Below are 21,624 nucleotides of genomic sequence, written 5' to 3'. Positions count from 1 at the left end.
ACTACATGTCCAGCAGTATATAAGTATAAAGAATAATATGAAAGGTCTAGACTGTGATAACACAATATCGCCCTTTGCAGGTATTTGTGAACTTCGCTAAACAGCAGACAGAAGACGAAGATATCCGCCTACATCCTCGAGCTGCTGGGGCCACGCGTGAGGTGAAGGTCGCACCTACCCCAGCATCAAAGGCTCCTGCTTAGGAAAGTACAGACAGGCACTCATCAAATGACATGATACATTAAAAAAAAAAACATCATGATATCACATCATCATGAAACCACTGGAGTTTGTTCATGTTGCTTAGCGAGTGCCTGAGCTCACTGATGTTGCTGAACTTTATGTTCACCAATTGGCAGTGCCCTAGAACGCTAATCCCCTGTAGACATTCTTTAACCGCAAAACTACTCGGCAGAACATGTCATAACACTGCAAGTTCATCAGTGCAAAGCAACGTTAAGATCTCAGCAGAGGCTTCCCAGCATGCAACCTGTATCAGCAGAGACATCTCTCAACACAACACAAATTATCCCCTCAACTTTACAGCTTTAACATGCGTCTAGTTTGGAAGGATTTTGTTTTCTCGGTCACCATCTGGGTGTCCGCCTTCAGCGCAGCACACTAAAGTGTTTCTCCATCGCTAACGAATCCAGAAGTCTCCCCAAAACGGTTATCAAATAAATGTACCTTCTTCCTAGAAGGATTCCTACCCTTCTCTCTTTCTCCATCACAATCTGTAGATATCTGCCTGCACTCATTAAGCTTTTTTATATAGCTTTAAACATACCTCTATCACTTTCTCTCTAACAAACAATGTTTTTACAACCGATGTGGTTAATATGCAATTTTAAGAAGGTCTGACAAACAAGCAGAGTTTTTACACCTGTGCTTACAAACTTTTTAGAGGGTTCTTCTGCTGGAAACGTTACCGTCCTGTAAAAGACATGGCACAGTGTCTTTTATTGACACTTTATTTTATAAATGCCCCGAGGATTATATAAGTATATAAAATAATGTTCCTATCTTTCCCCCTGAGCATGTCCTCTCTCTTTGAAAAAGAAAAAGTGGTTCTAGTGTTAAAAATCCTTATTTTCTTAATCTCTCGCTTCTGGTAAAGTTAGACCGCTCTGGGGAAAGCTCCATTTTAACCTCCCGAACACGTCGTATTTCAAACACTAATATCTCCTGAATGAAACATCAGATTTTCAAAATGAAAGCTTTGGAAAGGACAAGAATATAGCTCTTAAAGTAAGTAAAACAATGCTGCTTCTCCCAACTCAATGCAGGCTTCTTTTTGGGCAACTGGACCAGTGGCTGTTGACATAGGAAAAAGAAAGATTTACATGTTTAAAAGGGGCCATGTTTAATGTGACCCACAAAAAAAATGAATGTTTTTTTTTCTTTCTAAGAGCTTTCAAAAAAGTTAAATTATTCAACTACTACAATGAGAAAAAAAACATGTATTCTATGTTTCAAAATATATATTTGCCACAGTTAACATGAATGTTCCTTTAATTATGAATGTTTGTAAGGTTGTTTGCTGTTTGGTCACAGATATTTTAGAAGGCTGACATTTCATTTGGAAGGTTTTTATTTAATTCTGTATACAGACATATAAAACTGCAGTCATTTACAACATTTTGCTTCCATAAATTGTGTAGCTTCAAAATAAAACACACTTTTGTCATAAAAATATACTTGTACGATAGCTTTATGTAATTTTCTTAGATAAATAAATGTTTCAAGAAATGAAGAGCCTTGTTTAATATAATTTTATTATTCTGTAAAATACTAATTTACAAAGGTAGAGCTAAACTTCAAGGAGCTTTTATGATTATTTAAAACATTACTTCAGAATGGACACTTTTCTCAAATAAATTCAATATTTCAATCTTCTACACAATGGAGTCATTAGAAATATGATATCATAATGTGTTTTTCAATACTTAAGTCATATCCTTGTATTAACCCTTTGAGTTCTAGAGATACCTCCAAGTTGCTCTAGCACTGCCACAAGCAGGGCGCTGTCCTTCTTAGAACCAAATTGAACTGATACTGTACTAGTGACACCTTGTAAAAGGGTGTGGATGATTGATGCCTTTTAATGCCCTTAGAAGGAAATTCATTCTGCTGGTAAAATTCGTGACTTTGAAGCAGTTGCACACTGCACAAATCCCACAGTTTGCGTCAAGAGCGTTAGCTCAAACTACTTCGCCGTCATGTGACTTAGATTCCAACAATTAGGTCAGCCCGAAAAGTTAGCGGGTTGTTATGCAACAGTTAATGCAGTTCTCTTCCCTTGAATAAAAGTTGATGCGTTGTTAGCAGCGCGTTAACTCGCTTCTCATCGCCGTACTGCACAGGCCTTTGAGACGCAGGGTGGTGATTGTTGATGGTTACTAGTCTCCTGAACTTTCAAGGTTTAAAAGGCACAGGGTTTTGGTGGGTCTAACTGGTTGGCGACCAGAGGGAATTGCAAGAAATTCCATGGCTATGAAAAGTGATGAGTATCCCCCTGGCAGCGAGAAGGTCAAGCAAACACGACCAAGTCCTACCTGTACTTCCAGTTACAGACACTACTGCTTTCCGATACACATGAGATAAGTCGGCAACAGGTTCTCTTCGCCGAACTGGTTTTGAAGACCTGGATAGCCGTGTCGCATCCTGACGCTGCAGGTTACACTGCTTGTAGCATATCCTTTTTTTCACAGCAGGAAGGGGATGATTGGCATTCGGAGGCTCGGGTAGTCCTTGAACTCTTTGACATACCGGTGATGTTTTTCCTTTGCCCAAATGGTCATCTGAATGAAACCGATCAATGTAAATAGTCCAACTGAAACAGAGATAGGCGCGTGTGAGCACTCTTCCAATCAAACAACGGGCAAGCGTACGGGAAGCGCTCAGCTCTTACCTGGAGCACACTGAGTCATGACTGTAAAACTGATCCAAGTTCCTACCTAGAATACATGATGGGGACATGAGATTTCATGCATATGTAACAGATCACTTATATAAGACATGGGGTGCTCAGCTCCAGTCCTCAGGCCCCCCGCCCCCCAACAGCTCAGGTTTTCAGGATATCTCAGCTTCGGCACAGGTGGCTCAATCAGTCCCTGCTTCAGCACAGGTGGCTCAGAGGATTTGAGCCACCTGTGTTGTAGCTGGGATAGCCAGAAAACCTGACCTGTTGGGGCTTGAGGCCTGGAGTTGAGCACCGCTGGTATAGACTATAAGGTAAACATTTGCTGTGACGTTAATAAACCGCTTCCATGACTCCGGTGAAAACGGCACTGTCATGTTTTACTATGCATTGTAAATGTGCAGCAGGCTTATTTTGTAACATGTTCATTATCCTCGGCTTTAAATATTCTATTTCAATACATGAAGAGATCTAACAAGTTTGAAGTAATTACACCAATAATTTTACAAATTCTGCTTATTACCTCAGTAGAATGAATAATTAAAAAAAAGAACTTTGTTTTGCACAGCCTTAAAAAATGTAAAAAATAAACAATAATTGAACCACATTTCACTAAAACTCCTGATATTGAAGATGCAGCTATCAAATCACTGAAAAGTCAAATTGCATGCTGTACTCCGGAGCAATCCATTATATATCTTACATGTGTGTTTGTTTATAAAGAAATCAGTTCTGTGGTATTAGATAATAGAATTTTTTTTATTCAACGCTTAATGCAATTCTTAATGAGTTTTAATATACTGAGCGTCCCTTGATTTCTATGCCAGGCTTTAGCACACCTCCCCAGCAGTGCAAGATATTTGTTTTGAGCTGCAAACTGTAACAATAGATGTTATTTTAGTAATATAAGAATACATTGTAGCTGCTGAGTTACACTGACTGAAGGATTGATTTGAAACTGAAAGGCAGCCATTTAGTGAACCCTGGGAAGCAGGATCTTTGATGATCGATCGTGTAGAACGAATCGATCAGCAGCTTAGGTAATTAGTTTTCAACAAAGGTGATCAAAGGCTGCATATATTAAAACAAACTTCAAAAAATGTACAGTATGTGCTGCTTGGACTTCCTCTTTAAGACCACGTACATATGAATAACGTCTTTCACATAAGTACATTAAATTGCAGGCTACATATTTTTTTTAATGTGGTTTTAATATTTAAAAAGTAAACATCCCTGCATGCTATACAAAATGATGTTTAGAAAAAGACATTGTTTTTATGAATCTTGAGACTGCAATGTCTCATTTGTGACACTGGAAGGCAGAAGCTCATTGCGATACATTACTCATTACTCAATGTTCTGGCTCCTGCTTATTTTGGAACTATGTTTGTATATCTTCATTTATAATGCGCCATCCAGATACATAGCGCTTTACAGCCGTAATACACGTGACATAATATTATAACACAATGGGAATAAGCGCTTCAGACATAGAACAATTGGAAAAAGGAGTGACTGCCCCGAAGAGCTTACACTCTAAGTGGGGAGTACTTACAGAGACAGTAAGAGGGTGTTCTGGTAAGTGTGTCTGCACGGGGTCAAGGTCAGTGTGTCTGAGATGTATAGTATCAGCCAGCGGATATGTATGTAAATCTACCCTTTCCCTCGCTGCTGTTTTCTAATACAACAGATAAGGAAGGGTAGACTAAGGCCCGGTCCCCGCTGGCTACTGCAGCGGACGCTGCAGGGACAGAAGTCCTCCCCTCAATGGGGCCGGGGCTACCACGCTGTGCCGAGAGTTTCTCATTGAGAGCAGGACTCGCGACGGAGTGCTAGGCCACGCCCCCCGGCAGTTCAGCCAATGAGGGCGAACCTGTCAGGTGATGTCATGGCCGCACCCCCCGCCACACCCCCCCTATCTTTCCCCCTGCAGCTCACTGGAGACCGGGGAATCGGCTGCACGTGCCGCCAGCCGTGCGGGCGCGTGTGCAGCGCAGGCACTAGGGCCCGTAGCCTGACTGTTCCAGGTTTGAAGGCAGGCTGTTTCAGAAGCATAAGCCAGGGAGATTTGTAATGAATCACACTGTACCTCGGGCCCCCAGGTTGGGACCAATGTGAATGATGTCAGCATAATGTTTATAATGTATATCTTTTAAGCCCTGAAGTGTTTTCCTGGCTCTTTAATGAGGCCTGACAGTTTTACTTAGAACAGCTCACGTCCTGCTGAGAGTTTCTGTTGATGTCCATGCCATTGTTAGCAGATAAACACTGGCTACATGATACCATCATCTATAACAGGGGCGGCCAACTCCAGTCATCAAGAGCTACCAACAGGTTAGGTTTTTCGGATATCCCTGCTTCAGCACAGGTAGCTCAATCACTGGCTGAGTCAAATACTGAGCCACCTTGCTGAAGCAGGGATATCCTGACAACCTGTCCTGTTGGTAGCCCTTGAGGACTGGAGTTGGCCACCCCTGATCTATAATCTACATGATTTTACACCATTGCAGTGTACCTCATACGTGTAGTTAGGGCAGGATACAAAGAAAAAGAGCCATGTAAAAGGATTTCTTGTGGGTAAAGGGATCCTTCGGGATCTGGAACCTGAGAAGTAAAAAAAAAAAAAAAGGTTACATTAAAGTAATCAAACTGGAAGTAAAGTGTGTGACCTAATTGCTTAGGCTAGGTCTCCGGTGGACTCTTCGGCGCGCGCTGAAGCATGCACACCACACACCACAGCACAGCCCTCCTATGGGTCAGGCCCTAGTGGCTGTGTGTGTGTGGGCGCGCAAAACGCTGTGACGCGTACGCTGGCAGGGAAGACAAGAATTTTGTCTTCCCGTGCCGCGGCCGTGCTCAGCAGCCAGCCAATGGAAGGGCAGATATGCCCCGCCATGGCTGCGCCCCCCCATCATGGCCCCGCCCCCCATCATGGCCCCACCCCCCACGCATCCCATCGCTCCCCTACAGACCGCCGATCGCGGCTGCAGTCTGCGCACGCGCCACCAGGCGCGCATGCAGCCGTGAGGACTGGGGCTGTAGCCTTACAATAAAGGGTAAACAATGACGATACAAAAAAGCCCCTTCAGATAAGACGGAGAGGTTTCTCAGACCCGACCATTTTCAGTTTGAAATCACGGTGCACGGTGCGCTCTGAAGAAAGTCCCCGCAGGCTGAAATGTTCGTGTTTCTACTCTACACAGTGCTTTAATAAACCAGAGGTGTTATATCCCTGTGATGTGAATGAAAACTGTTGTGATGAGAAAATAATGGACCCTCTTTTGCCCTCACAAGGGCATTTTAACAAGATTAACCCTGACTGGGGAAAGTCATTACAGTATTCATGGTTTCTAGCAATACCATAGGGATTTGGACCCATGTTTTCTCAGCTGTTCTAGTCCAAAGACACCTTTTATGGCCTATTGATGTTAATGGGCCATTAGCGTTCTTTCGGTACAGGAATGTGCCCAATGCAGTAACCCCGCTAAGTATACAGGGAGTTTGAGATATTCCCAACATCCAATGAGAGCGTCAAACTGGAAGTGGCTTTAATACGGCTGGCACGGCAATGTTAGTGATATCTCTAATAATGGGAGAGGTGCGTTCTGAGGCGGCTAAAAGAGTAACTACTAGAGGTGTTCAAAACTTTCACCCAATGGCGCAAACCGGGACAGATTTGCCCTTTTTCAGAGTTGATCCGCCGAATTTAATTATGCGAAGTATAATCAAATTACTTAAATTAGCAGGAATCTCAGGTGTGTCACATGTATCTCAGGTGTGTCACATGTATCTCAGGTGTGTCACATGTATCTCAGGTGTGTCACATGTATCTCAGGTGTGTCACATGTATCTCAGGTGTGTCACATGTATCTCAGGTGTGTCACATGTATCTCATCATGTTTATATACACACAGTGTTGGATTTCCCATTAGGCCCGGGCCTAAGGCGGCAACATTTTTGGGCGGCAAAGATGTCTGCCCCCAAATACAGGTGCCGTGGGACGGATGGAAAGGCAATTGCATGTGGCAGCTGACTTCTTGCTGCCACCCTCCTCCTCCTTCCGAATCACAGCATCAAACTACGTCATATTACCACGGCGACGGGACGCGGTTGACGTCCGCTGTGTCATTTGATTATGCTATTCGGAAGGAGACGGCCACCACCACATGTAAGTGCCATGGGGCGACGGATCTTGAAATCCGCGCGCGCGTGTGTGTGTTTGTAACCTATATACAGTACCTCCAAAAACACACAGATTATATGATTATATATATATATATATATATATATATATATATATATAATCATCAATCATCAATCATCATCTCAGCTGTGTGTTTTTGGAGGTATATAGGTCAATGAGTACTCTACTAAATAGGACTCTCTCTCTCTCTCTCTCTCCCTCCCTCCTCCTCGAAAAGCCCTCTTTCAGAGTCTGACCTTAAAAAGGCTTGTGAATTGTGAATTCTTGGTGAAATGTTTGATTTTTGCTACATTTATAGACGTTTCGAACCACAAAAAAATCACTTACAATTTTGCGACTGCAAATATGGATAGTTTCGCAAAGCACTGAACTACATGGATTGTAATGAGATTTGCCCAGAAGAGGACAATCACTGTGACGTCAGCAAGAACAAACACAGCTTGTTTTTACATGGCCTCCTTCATGGCTCATCAAAGACCAGTGATACCTGGAAGGTCCTGACAGATATAAACCCATCAGCCCACCTCATGTGTCTACTTTTTATACCTGGTGGAATGCTCTTATTTATAAGCATAAGGAAAAGAAACATATTTACCATCTAGTCTTAAATTACTGATTGCTACGTGGATGGAGAAATTGCCAGTTTCACACATCTGCAACAAGGGAAAAAACGCACATTGAAATAACAATGAAAAGAAGAACATTTGTTTGGTTAAACATACAATACACACATGTATACACTATTAAAATATACACAAATATAACATGTAGAAAGGTTATATACCTACTAATGACATATTTAATGCACAAGGCGTGAACAATCAAACTCTAATACAGAGGTGAGTAAAAACCAATGTGATTTGTCAACAATACAAGGCACCTAAATTACAAATAGCCTCTTATTTCCCAGAAACTAAATCACTAATGCCATACTAGGCAAGTGTGATGTAGATGATCTCTCTAATGAAAATCAACCAATGTCTCGTGGATTTAATGAGCCAGCAACAAACCTACCAAGAACATGATCAGAGCCGAGCTTATCTGTTTTTTGCCATAAGCTGTAAGAGAGCAAAATAAAAAAAATACATTAGGAATGTTGAGAAGCTGAATTTAAAAAAAAATGTCATCTTTAAAGGTGTACAATCTGTTGTAACTACTTACACGGCGGAGTATACAGCGGGTGATTGATATAATATGCAAGCCAGGCTGCAAATCCCCAGTAAAAGAAACAGTTCTGCAAAATAAGAGCAGTTGTTATCTTGACTTAATTTGTTCAACACCAGAAGCACAATATGTTGCAGGATTTCTTGCCACCGTAATGGCCGATGTAGAAGACAATAGTAAAAAAAATAGATTTCTACTTGAAAATATTTGTAATCACTCGGTTCCTATGACATTTTTTTTGTTCCTTTCTGAACAGTGATAGGTTTCCCGCGGCACCCAATGACCACAGAACACCCACGCTAGGGCTAGGCAAATAGTACACATTTAGAAAGGTCTTCAGTGCTGGATGCTTAATTAAATAAATTAGCCTTGAAAAAGCCTGATGAAGGCACACTCCTCTGAAGTATGAGAATACTGAGCACTTCATTGTGAAGTAGTCCATTACTTTCTCATTATGTTGGCCCAATACACACAGCAAACATCAAGGTGAGTGTGTTCAACAAGACTTTCATTTTGAGTCTTCATTATTACAGAGACTATTACATTAGAGATAACATTAACATTGGCATTGCATGTTTGTTTTGTAGCAAGATCTATTTTTTTTTAATTCAGAATATAAAATACGGTATGTAAAGTAGACTAAATTGAGAATAGTTTTATTTTAAACTAAGGAAAATGTGTTTTGTTTAGAAGTGGTGCACGCCTATTCAGAGAATAAAAACTATTTTATAAAAAAAAAAAAATCAGGAGTGGCCAGCTTCACACCTCTATGGCCACCAACGGGGTCAGATGTTAAGGCCCCTGGAAAAAGGGTGAGTCTGCAAACTGACTTAGCAACGTAGAAAATGTATTATATTTAAAACACAAATCAAAGTGCAAAAAGTATACTTAAATGTAGTCAAAATAACAGATAATACAAAAAGAGAATACAGAGGGCAGACACACCTGGGAATTTCTCAATGTTTCAGTCACACGCCCCTTTCCCGAGAGGAAGACTCGACATTTCAGGTGCACCCCCTTTTCCCGAGAGGAAGACTCGACATTTCGGGCGCACGCCCCTTTCCTGAGCGGAAGACTCGACATTTCAGGCGCACCACCCTTTCTCGAGAGGAAGACTCGATATTTCGGGTGCACCCCCTTTCCCGAGCGGAAGACTCGACATTTCGGGTGCACCCCCCTTTCCCGAGCGGAAGACTCGACATTTCGGGTACACGACCGTTTCCCGAGGAGAAATGCCCGAAATGATGAGGAATTCTCAGGTATGTCGGCCCTTTATAGTCTCTTTTTTTGTTATCTGCTATTCTGACCACATTTAAGTATAAGTTTTACTTTAATTATGCTGTTGCATGAAACGCGTAGGTGCGCTCATGTAGTCCGTTTTTACTGTATGTTTAGCTTGCAAAACGTTCATCATTTCGGCAGTTCGGAGTGCCTGGCTATTTTTCCTTCTCTGGATACAAGAAGCAGGATATCTTCGGCTGTGCTCTATCTACACCCACCAACACTAATGTGTATTCTGTTTTGAATATAATAAATTTTCTACGTTGCTAAGATAACGTGCAGCCCCGACCTTTTTATAAGGAGATCTATTCCCCTTTTTTGTGAATTAAATGAAGTAAACAGATAAGACTGAGTGGGTTCTTGGTTATGTTATCTACATTCCAGCTGTGTTTCGGTCTAGGACATTTGGTCGCGACCAAGTCCCTGCCGGTGTTTAGCCGCCACTCACCTCACCTTAGAGACATTCTCTGCCGGCCGTTTCGCCACCAAGGTACGCCCCATACCTTACCCTACAAATCTCTAACCCTATAATCTAAAACCCCTTACTATAATACCCCTTACCAGGGCCGCCAACAGAAATCATGGGGCCCAGGATAAATGAAAGGAGCAGGGCCTCTCCCCCCCCCCCCCCAACCCGTAGCGCACATACCACGAAAAAAAATTTTTTAGTGCGCAACTTTTACTTAACTGTTTTCTTCTCATTGTAATATGGAAAAAAAAACATTACAATGCAATCTGTTTATTACACCCCCATCCCCCCATACATATAAAAATACACCCCACCCCCCCAATACATATACACCTCACCCCAAATACATATAAAAATACACCCCCCAAATACATATAAAAATAGACCCCCAATACAAATAAAAATCAGACTTACCTTGTGGATGGTCTCAGGTCAGGCCCGGTGGCGTCGGGGGGGGATCGGTGGCTGCGGGATGGGTGGTGGCTGCGAAGGGGGGACTGTTGCTATGGGGGGGCATTGCTGCAGGAGGGCCGGTGCTGCGAAGGGGGGGGCCAGTGGCTGCTACGGGGGGGCGTTGCTGCGAGAGGGCTGGAGGCTGCGAAGGGCGGAGCATGCGGGGGGGGGGGGGCGGTGGCTGCTACGGAGGGGGGCTTGCTGCGGGAGGGCTGGTGGCTGCTACGGAGGGGAGGCGGTGGCTGCTACGGGGGGGGACATTGCTGCGGGAGGGCCAGTTGCTGCGAAGGGGATGCTGTTGCTATGGGGAGAGGGGGGCATTGCTATGGGGGGGGACAGCAGGCCGGTGGTTGCAGGATGGCGGAGGGGGGGCGGAGGCAGGTCACAGCAGTTGCCGCCGGCCCCAGCTCTCCCCCACTGCAGGCTTCTCCTTCAGTCTGTCCCACGAGCTGTCTGATGCTGACGCGCGCCGGAAGCTTAGCACAGCTGACTTCGGGCGCTGACGTCAGAGGGACCTGCCACCGGGTGCCCCGCAGCCACACTGCGGTTTTTTTATGACACAGGCTCGGCCGCACAGGGGGCCCGGGCAGCCAGGCCCCCTGACTCACTGGGCCCGGGACGCCAACCCCGGCAGACCCACCCTGTTGGCGGCCCTGCCCCTTACCCCTAATCCCTAACCCCCTACCGTAAAACCCATTACCCTAATTTCCTACCCCAAAAACCAAACCCCCTAACCTAAAACCCCTATCCTTAACCCCCTACCCTAACCACTAAAACCCCTTAGGTTAACTTACCTTATCGGTGAAACGGCCGGCGGATAAGTGTCCAGCGGCTGTGGCGAAGGGTCCATCAGTGGCCAAACGATGGCTGAGACTTGGTCGTGGCACGATGGCTGCGACCAAATGTCCGACTCCGCTATGTTTGGCTTGCGAGGTAAGAACTACCAGAAGCTCCACAATATACCCAAACAGCACTCAGTATGTCATCAGAACAGCGCCATAGGCAACGGATAGGCTATAAACAGATGCTTATAAGAGTATATTACAGAGACCTCAGCACTGCCAAATATATTACAATTCTAACGTCAAGTAATCAAATATTTTGCTTTTAACATTTATTATTCTAAAGAGCCAGGAGGGAGACAGACCAAAGATATGAGGCATGGCATATCTGACAGAAAAGATAAAGGCCCATATTTACTAAGCAAGGGGTGTGGGAACCTGTTGACTTTTGCTTCGCTGCTGTTTTGATCGAGCTTTCAAAGAAGTTCGAAAAACCCACCAAACTTTTGACACCAACATTTCTAGTGAAACTTTTAATAAAGTGGCAAAACAGCGGCCTGACGACCTTCATTCCCCCCCCACCAGAAACAAAAATAATCAATATTAATTAAACATGCAAATACCCATTGACTTTTACAGTTAAACAAATGTTGTTACCAAATAAAAATAAAAAGATGAAATTCGCACTTTATATGCCAACATATGCGAAAAGTTTGCACACTTCTACTAAGCAGTGCTATGCCATGAGACACCTTCCGACTCATGCACTTAAACGGGCTGTAAGGTGTCTTCCAGCTCTGGAAGGTGCCTGCGAATACCACCGCTTAGTAACATTTGTATGTTCCTTCCTGAACAGTTAATCGTAAAGCCTTTTGGTTAATTGTACGGCAGATTACCTTAACAATACTCCTTAGTGGCATAGTCCCGTGGGAGAATCGATGAACAAATATTGTTTCAATCAACCTTTTGATGTAGTGGAAAGAATGGCAGCAGCATGCCAAGCTGGAGACAGTGACACAAAAACATTTGAGGAGGCTAACAGGACAAACGTCTGGAATTAGAACGTATTTGAGACAAAACGCTGGCGGTCTGTACATAAACTTACTGAACTACTGAATGTGGGCTTGATGTAAATGCCTCGGCCAATCCATAGAAGAAAGGCATGCGGAAATAAAACAAAAAATAAACGAAGAGGGGACCTGCATATTCTGTTAGAAACACCTGGAAAATAAGAAGGGAAAATTGCTAGATAATAACTGGGATGTGATGGGATGTTTAACCATATTGTTAACCAGATATTAATTTGTCTCTCTTACAATACGCTTTCAACAAACCAGACAGCTTTATTTCATATGACTCCAGGAGTAATGGATTAAGCAGCCAATTCTTATTTCAAACATAGCACATAAGATTTTTTTTTTTTTTTTGTTTTTTGTCTCCATAATGTAGTAATGTTGACAATTTTTGTAAAAGTTGTATAGCAGATGCCTGTCTTTGCAGTGCTGGTTACATCCTTTTCTAGATATCTGAATGTCACCGGGATGTAACACTGAAGACATAACGGATTACGGTAAGAAAAATGTTACCCTGATTTCAACCCATTATATAAAGAGAATGTGAGAACAGACAGCACGCTCACGATCAAAGATATAATACAGAATTACATTTTGTAATTTAGGACAAAGTAGAAATCGTGAGGGATTCGTAACCATGAATTAAAGGAGTAATGCAAGCAGGCCGGTTTTTTTAAAATGTATTTGACATTTTTTTTAAGAGCATTGAAGCAGGGGGTCTCCAGAGCTGAACTCCATTAATTTCAGCTCCACTGACCCCCTACTTCCAGAGATAGTTACCTCTGAAAACGTGTGCCGGTATCTCCTACAAGTTTAAAGCTCCCGTGTCACGTGGGCCAATAGGAAGCCACACCGGATGATGTCATGGATTCCTATTGGCCCGCAGGACACAAGAGCTTTGAAAAGCGGCCATTACGTGAACCCCAGCTAGCGAACAGGAGAGGCTACCGGCACCCCCTACGGAGTTAAGTACCTCAAGAGGCAGTGGTCCTTGGCGCTAAAATGAATGGTGTTCAGCTTCGGAAACCTTCTACTTCAACTAAAAACAAGTGTGGAAAAAATACCGGTCAGCTTGGTTTGCCCCTTTCATATTACAGTCATATACCTGGTATGTGTAATAATAAGTGTGTGCAAATTCATTGGTTATTTCTAAAATCTGGTGGATCACTGAAGATAGGCATTGGAGCCGCAAGGGTATAAAATAAAGTATGTAATTTAATGTACACTTTTACCATAGTCCATCCAATTTGAGGACCCAGATCTCTAAAATATAAGGTAGCAGTTGTACCAACTGGAAGATCCTGCAGGATTTCTTCATCCTTTAAAGATCTGCCCTCTAGAACAAAAACAAATACTTAAATACTTGTGAACCTTTCTGGTTAAAATCAGTTGTTATACACATGTTGAAATCCAATATATGTACAATATTAATAGTTTAATGAAACCTGAAAGACATATTTACTAAGCAGTCTCCTGCCATATGTGCCGTATACAACAAGAAAGCCTAGCACCGGTACTTCAATTCTAGTAATCAAATAGACTTCTCTTTAAGCCGCTACATGAGGCGAAACGTGTGTTGGGCAGCATGTATGACGGTCCATAGCATATTCAGAATAAGTGAATGCAATCGACAATACCACCCAACATCGTTGACTTTAATTTTGTTCTTGACCTTTTTGTTTTTAACAAGACAAGAGTCCAGCAGACTTAATTTTCTATTAAGAACCAGCTGAGTTATCATTTTTTAATATCATTTGGGGGATGAGACAGTGATACTTACAATGCATATTTCCTCCTTAGCTATCAAATAGCAGAAAAGGGGCTACTTGCTGGTCCTTGTCACCATTAAGTGTTTGCTTCCTTGATGTATAGGGCAGCACATACCGTATCTATGCTGACACCATAGAGGATATATGGCAGAATGGGTTCTTTTGCTAGTGCTTTCTGGCTGTAAGCAAAAATGGTTGAGCTATAGTCATAGATGCTGTGTTGATTTTTGGATGACTATAGTCACTGCAATCAAGCTTTCTTATGGCAAAGGATTAGGCATATGTCCCTTGACTCATTATAATCCCACTGTTGATTTTATTGTTACCACAACTCCTGTATAACCAATATTCATTGTGGGCAGACCAGTATAATGTCAAATAGTGGAAGGCAGTGAGTGATGCATGCTGTATACAGTTGAATATTTGTTAGACACACACCTTTTATACTATTACTACATCCCTCAGCCTATACTCTCTTGTTGTACTTTTACTACCATAGTATCTGATATGCGATGTATGTTATAGACACATTACAAAAAGATTAGATATCCTCACATAGATATCCCACAATATAGCTGATCTTTATATATGTAATGTAGGCGAACAATATGACCTGGTGTGATCAGTATGAAGAACTATCTCTGGACCCATGTATAGTTTTTTAAATATTGTCTGCTTTGTGCACTGTGATAGTGCGTTTAATACATTTGTAATCATGAGTGCAACAGAGGAACTCTGTTTCTTTTCAGGAATACTATTCTGTCATAAGACACCTTCATGTGCTAGAAGATACCTTATAGTCTATTGAAGTCAGAAGGCTGCTTAGTAAACATGGGCCTGAATGTTATAAAAAGGGATGCCTGATTCCAAGGTGTAGTTTCTTATATCCAATTAGTTTAAATGTAAATAACTGTGCAAACTGCAAAATTACGAATTGAATAATTGGCAGCTTTAAAAGAAAATATTAATACGTTTCCTAAATGTAACCCCCCTCCTAGAGAGTTACTAGCAGGTTAGCATATGCCAGGCCCCACCGTGTGTTGCCAAGGAGATTCTGACATCAAGGAAGATTATTTAAGTGAGGAAGAAGATTTGAGAAGGTTAGGTTCGAGGAGGAAAAGAGTAGAGGAGCCTTGGGGAGAGTAGATAAATAATGTTTATAAAATAATAGCACAAAGCAGGCCCCATTGTTTATTATGGTCTAGATAGGGACAGTGCCCTTTAATTTAGGATCCCCAAAAGTAGGAAGTCCTGAATATTTAAGGAAAAGGAATACGGCACGCTACAGAGGGTCTCAGGAAGAGGGCTCCTGGGTGTCGGCAGATGAGCTCTAACCGCGGATCTGCACTAATATTCCTCATCAGTCTGTATGGAAGTGGTAGTTCCCAAACAGGCCAAAGGTATTGCTTCACGTAAGAAAGACCCACCAGGATTCCTGTAGGGGCCTAGAGTATTCGGATTAATACCGATGATGATCCCGAAGCAACAAAGGGGGCCGGATCCCACACCTACTTAGAGCAACTAAGTCAATGTACCTCCATTCGAGTGTTAAGAGTGGTCATTGATGGAAGAACCATATTTATGTATGACTGCTACAAAATACCGTACAATGTTGTTAATATGTGTATGAGCGGTCCCTGTGTTTGGGAACACGAATAAATGACTATAACATTTCCTAGCGTCCATTTTTATACATCCTTGCTACCTCATCGCCCAGCCGCCTGAATCCAGCACCCCGAGTCAAGGTAATCCATGTAGAGTAGTCAACCTTAACACAATGATGTAAACTCCCTAGGAGCCGGACAGAGAGGGTTATATAAACTTAATGGAAATCTCTGACACGCTCCAAGGCAGATACTGTATACCCTGATCTTTACAAAAAGACCCCAATGTTTGTAAGACTCACTCATTTATATCCAGTACAGCTGAACCCTTTTATAACGCGGTCCTCGGGGTCCACAGAATGAGACTGTGTTATAACCGGGATCGCGTTATAAAATTTTGCCGCACGAGGACTTACCGGCATCTGCAGCTCTCTCCTCTTTGCAGCTGTCAGCCCTCTCTCCCTACTCTCCCTGCTTCATAGGGCTGTGTCCAAGTGCGTGGTGTGTGTGTGGTGTGTGTGGTGTGTGTGTGTGTGTGTGTGTGTGTAAAAAAAAATTTCAACATGGTGTTGGGGGATGTGTGTTGTGTCATGTGACCCTCCTCTGCGCTCCAAGTCTATGTAAGGCTGCGGCCCCGCTGGCGCTGACTGCCCTCATGCTTGAGAGTGGTGACATCACCAACTCTCTAAGCATGAGCACCGGGTGTCCTGCCTATTTCGCAAGCACGTGGGGGGGTGGGGGGGGCTTTGCGGGCTAGTTGAGCGCGCTTGAAAGTGAAATTTTTTTGTTTACTTAAGCGCCAAGCTTCAGTGAGTGTGCTTGCCCACGCACAAGCGCGCACGCACCGCGTGAAGCAGGGAGAGGAGAGAGCTGACAGCTGCAGAGGGGAGAGAGACCTAGATTCCAGTAAGTCCTCGCACGGCGAAATGGAAATCGGGAGCCACGCTCAGACCACGTTATAAGCGGATCGCGCTATAACGGGGTTGAGCTGTATTAGTTATTTCTATTTATTTTGTGAAAATTAGTAGAAGTTCTTAGATATCAAGTTTGATGAAAAATAATGGTTACATTTACAGGCCACAACGACGGTGGGTATTTTACCTTCGTGATATTAATAAGAAATTAATAGTCCTTTTTTGGGATTAACATTGAAGGGTGCTAATAGCTGTATGAATCCCAGAGAGAGTGAGATAGTCCATTAAAAGCTATGACAGCCTATGAAGTAACAGATCTATTATACAAGATTTTCTTCTGAGACCGCAGAAGTCTTTTCATCAATTGTGAGGGTATTAGAGACCTCTGCAGTCTCAACAGCTTACGCCCAAGAAAATCTAGTATGATGTATATGTTGGTTCATTAAAAGGCATCAGACCCTACAAAGTTTGTTTGGACTAACAAGAGAGTCACTGTCACTATTAATTCTCATACATACTGGGATCCAACCGTATGGATTGTCTTGCTGGATACCACTGAGGATCTGCAAGAGAAGAAATAGGGCCCATTAACCACACTATTACCTCTTGTAAAGGCCAAGAACTATCGTATTTCAGCCTTAGTGTTATTTTAATGCTCAGTAAATGACTACATCAGAGTGATTCTGTACAGAAAATCAAAGCAGTTCTTTCTGTTTTCAGTGTCTCCTTTTACTAACAACTTCCTGCTCTAAATGATGTGTTAAAACTGCTAAATAAACATACTGCATATTCCCAGCTATTTAGCGTCAAATCTGAAGACTTTACTGCACAAATATGCACAAGTCCTACCGAGACCTAAGAGGGGATAACTATATACAAATATATTCAGGGTCGATACAAGGAGTTCTCAAAACAACTATATCATCTCAAGGGCAGTACAAACGACACAGGGTCATTGCTTAAGGATGGAGGAACAGAGATTTCACCAGCAACAAAGGAAAGGGTTCTTTACAGTAAGGGCAGTTTCAATGTGGAATTCATTACCCACAGAGATTGTGATGGCAGATACAATAGATACCTTTAAAAAAAGGTTGCATATCTTTTTTTAGAAAGGAAAGGTATACAGGGATATACCAAATAAGTAAACATGGGAGGATGGTGATCCAGGGAGTAATCTGATTGCCAAAATTTGGAGTCAGAGGGCCCGCGCTCCCTCCTTTCAGTGCCAGGATCCAACTTTCACCCAATCGAAGGGGGGGAGCTGGAGGAGGCAGCAACCAGCCCCGTCTCCAGCTCCCCCCTCCGGTTGGAATTTAAATCCCGGCGCCGATAGGAGGAGGAGGCGCGGTGCCCCCAGACCGGCAGAGAGGTAGATGTGGGAGTGGGTGGTTGTGTGCGCTCTCACCTTCTCTATAGCCGGCTGCCTCCTTCAGCGTCTCGTTGCCATGGCAACGTGATGTCACATGATGCCGTGACATCATGACGCTGCCAGAAGAGGGCTGCTCGTCTTGGTGGTAAGTCCTCATTTTATTATTTACTTTTTTACCGGGGGGAGCCCCGCTGCTAGCGTGCCACCTTGGGCCCTACAAAGCCTAAGGCCGACCCGGGGGAATTTATTTTTCCCCTTATGAGATATATCATCTAATGATAACACTGGGGTTTTTTGTTTGCCTTCCTCTGGATCAATATACTGTAAGTACAAATATAGGATAAAGTATCTGTAATATAACTTTAGCATACTGTAGGTTGAACTTGATGGATGCATGTCTTTTTTCAGCCTCATCTACTATGTAACGATCAAGGACCATATTTACTAAGCAGTCTTCTGCCATAATACACTTTCCGTCGCTGGAAGACGCTTTATGGCAGAAGATTTTTGGCTTGACCCAAAATGTCTGTTGTCATACAATGGAATTATCAGTAGAAATGATCTTTACTTGTCAGAGCCTGCGAAACTGCATGTTTTTATATGAAAAGCAATACTTACAATATTTATGAAACATCAGTTTGATATCATTAATTGTAAGGTGTGGCTCTACCTACATGGAGAAAAAACATTGAATTACACGTCCACATTTTTTCTTTTGTAGATTATGAAGGATCTAAAACACCAGAACCATATAGATAAAAAATAATCAGAACGCCATAAACTAGAAAACCTACACACACACAGGTCTCTTTATTCAGATGTTCAATGCTTCCACTGCAGCTAGGGATTCTGGGTAATGACATGCATATGAAAAACACGGCGTGTGTCACTTTTTGTGTTTATTGAAATGTATTTGTATTTTTATGCCACAGAGCAGGGGTGCGCAAACTTTTCTTGCAGTGCCCCGTGTGCCTGCTCTCCATGGTCACGCGTCCTGAAGCCGGCTGAATCTCGGTAAGTAGAGATTGCAGAGGCCTCGTGCGGTCACCCGGCATTTCATTTAAATGGCTTGAGGAAGAGCGCAGGACCTCTGCAGCCGCCACCCCCAAAAAAAATCTTGCGCCCCCCTCCCCAGTTTGCGCACCCCTACGCGTAGAGAACACAACAAGAATATGCTTCTCGAATGCGCTCACACTCATGTACGGGAGAGTGATGGATCACCGTCGCAGGTTGAGATGTTGGAAAATGGCCAAACCCTTAGTGTAGAGCAGGGGTAGGCAACTCCAGTCCTCAAGGGCCCCCACCCAGACAGGTTTTAAGGATATCCCTGCTTCAGCACAGGCGGTCCAATTATGATGGAACCACCTGTGCTGACGCAGGGATATCCCTAATTTGATCTGTTGGTGACACTTGAGGACTTGAGTTGCCCACCCCTGCTGTAGAAGCTGAGAAGCCAGAAGCAAGACAACCCTTGTAACCTTCCCGTCTTATAGCATCAGCTTTTATCTGTGCAAACCCACCACATATGAATCATTTCAGAGGCTCAATGAAATGTAACATTGTTTTTAAACAACAACATGACTTTGAAATCAACTTTTAGGTCACCTGGCAATTTACATTCATGCACACAAGCTATAAAGTCGATTCAATGCCCTGTGCTAAAACTGCTGATTTTAACAGTATACATATTTATTACAAATTATGCAGAACAGAAAACTAACTTTTAGAAGGGTTTTTTTTTCCACCTTTGGTCATCATTTTACACTGTGTGAATTATGATAAGACGTAGCTTAAAAAGTATTAAATGTGATTTGTGCAAAACTTTGGAAAAAATATTGGACACTAAATCACTACCGTCCTGCCAAGATTCAGCTGGATTCCAGTTTCATTCTTCCCATTGATGGAGAAACAGAGGTGTAACACTAAATGAACAGAAGACTCAACGTGTACGCGATTGCTGTAGAGCTACACAAAGCGGCAATCCCCCAGAAGCCATTTTAACCTCCCGTACACTTAATATTTCAACCGCTTGTATCTCCTCAATGGAGCATCAGATTTAAAAAATAAAAATAGCGTTGGAAAGGGCTGGACGAGGGAGTGATAAAAATAAGCATGGACTGTTGCTTTCTTACTGCTTAAGGTCTCTGCATAATTGACCAATAAAGATATTGGGTGTTATTAATTATGATTTTTGTCCAGTTCAGCACCAGGTTTATATAAGGGGGGGGGGGGAAATATGAGGTGTCAGTGAAGAATTGTATTCAAACAACTTGTAAAAAAAAAAAAAAAAAAAAAACATGATATATCAGCCCCCTCATGTCGAAACAGATTGACAATCTATATTTAAAGCCATGCCAGAGCCACTTAATTATAGTTAAGACCCTAAGCTCCAACCCCACCATTCTCCCTTCGAATTCGGTGAGAAGAAAAAATAATAATAATTATATATACACACACACACACACACACACACACACACACACACACACACACACACACACACACACACACACACACACACACACACACACACACACACACACACACACACACACACACACACACACACACACACACACACACACACACCGGGATTGCTGCTTCAACTCCTTATAAACCATTATTTATTAGTAGTCTTTTATAAAGCCGTTTCCCAACTCTTACCTTGTCCAGAAAACACAACTGTTGCTTTGTTTTACAGTCTAGGATTTCCACCTGGAAGAAAAGCAGGTAGTTACTGCGCATTATATTTACCTGACTTTGGGAGCTGATATGAGGTTTTAATAAAATTACTTGAAAGCATTATTTTGTATTAGAATGTTTTGCATTGGGAATTAGGTTGAAACACACATCTTGTTCTCGAATACATCCTGCAAAGGCTCAGTGACATTCAGTAATATGCCCAAGGTCATGTATACTTTATTGAGCCATAACCCAAAACTAACAATGTTTTTGCAAAGCAAAATTACAGACACACACAGACACACACACACACACACACAATAATACTGTGTCATTGAGCTGCATTCTACCAACCAGAGAAATTAAGATTGAATTGGCTTTTGGGGTATGTTTGTGAGCTGATTCCTATCAATTGAGAGAGAAATTATAATCTAATTAACTATTTTGTAAATCTGAGTTCATTAGACAAACCTCTCCCTTAAGTGTTAGTCAAATGCATGTGAATAGAGTACTTAAGTCACTGTAGCATGGCTGTTTAGCCATAACGCTGTGTACAGTATAATCAAAAGTGTCACATCAGAAGTGTCTAAAAGAGTTAATTTTGGAGTTGAAATTGGAGGTGAAGATTGGAGGATGATCTGGACTCTGCATTACAACTTTGCCACTGTGAGACATTAACTTTTAACATCTGTGATTTATTTGTACACTTTTATCCTCCAGTACCTTGGTTCTCTCTCCTCCTGCATCTCACTATGCCTTCCCTATTTCTTTTTCTGTTTACTGTTTCCTCACTCCTTTCTGAGCATTTCTGTTCTCTACAACATCTCCACTCCCCACTGCACCATTATTTATACACCTCTCTCCCAACAACTTCTTTACCCCTCAATAAAAAACACCCACACAAATCCTCTATTCACACCCTCTATCTACTCCTTCCTGC

General features: G+C 42.6%; 2 protein-coding genes across 3 annotated transcripts in view; one reads left to right on the top strand and one right to left on the bottom strand.

The window, feature by feature from the left end:
• The window catches only part of ABCA4 (ATP binding cassette subfamily A member 4), a 183,151-nt gene extending 181,398 nt beyond the window's left edge, over positions 1-1,753 (top strand). For both annotated transcript variants that reach the window (XM_075616438.1, XM_075616437.1), the window contains one exon: positions 81-1,753. In XM_075616438.1, the coding sequence (XP_075472553.1) occupies positions 81-203 (123 nt within the window). In that variant the 3' untranslated portion in view covers positions 204-1,753. The remainder of the gene's footprint in view (positions 1-80) is intronic.
• The window catches only part of LOC142503767 (very-long-chain enoyl-CoA reductase-like), a 29,285-nt gene continuing 9,259 nt past the window's right edge, over positions 1,599-21,624 (bottom strand). Inside the window, exons 2-13 of the mRNA XM_075616439.1 lie at positions 20,667-20,717; positions 18,621-18,672; positions 17,152-17,196; positions 13,579-13,682; positions 12,379-12,494; positions 12,170-12,275; positions 8,286-8,358; positions 8,139-8,182; positions 7,720-7,777; positions 5,436-5,524; positions 2,912-2,957; positions 1,599-2,833 (exon numbers count right to left, since the gene is read on the bottom strand). Of these exons, the coding sequence (XP_075472554.1) occupies positions 2,706-2,833; positions 2,912-2,957; positions 5,436-5,524; positions 7,720-7,777; positions 8,139-8,182; positions 8,286-8,358; positions 12,170-12,275; positions 12,379-12,494; positions 13,579-13,682; positions 17,152-17,196; positions 18,621-18,672; positions 20,667-20,717 (912 nt within the window). The 3' untranslated portion in view covers positions 1,599-2,705. The remainder of the gene's footprint in view (positions 2,834-2,911; positions 2,958-5,435; positions 5,525-7,719; positions 7,778-8,138; positions 8,183-8,285; positions 8,359-12,169; positions 12,276-12,378; positions 12,495-13,578; positions 13,683-17,151; positions 17,197-18,620; positions 18,673-20,666; positions 20,718-21,624) is intronic.

Source organism: Ascaphus truei, chromosome 10 (genome assembly GCF_040206685.1).
Source record: "Ascaphus truei isolate aAscTru1 chromosome 10, aAscTru1.hap1, whole genome shotgun sequence".
Lineage (NCBI taxonomy): Eukaryota > Metazoa > Chordata > Amphibia > Anura > Ascaphidae > Ascaphus > Ascaphus truei.
The sequence above is the reverse complement of the archived record's forward strand: the minus strand, read 5'-3'. Positions and strand labels throughout refer to the sequence as shown.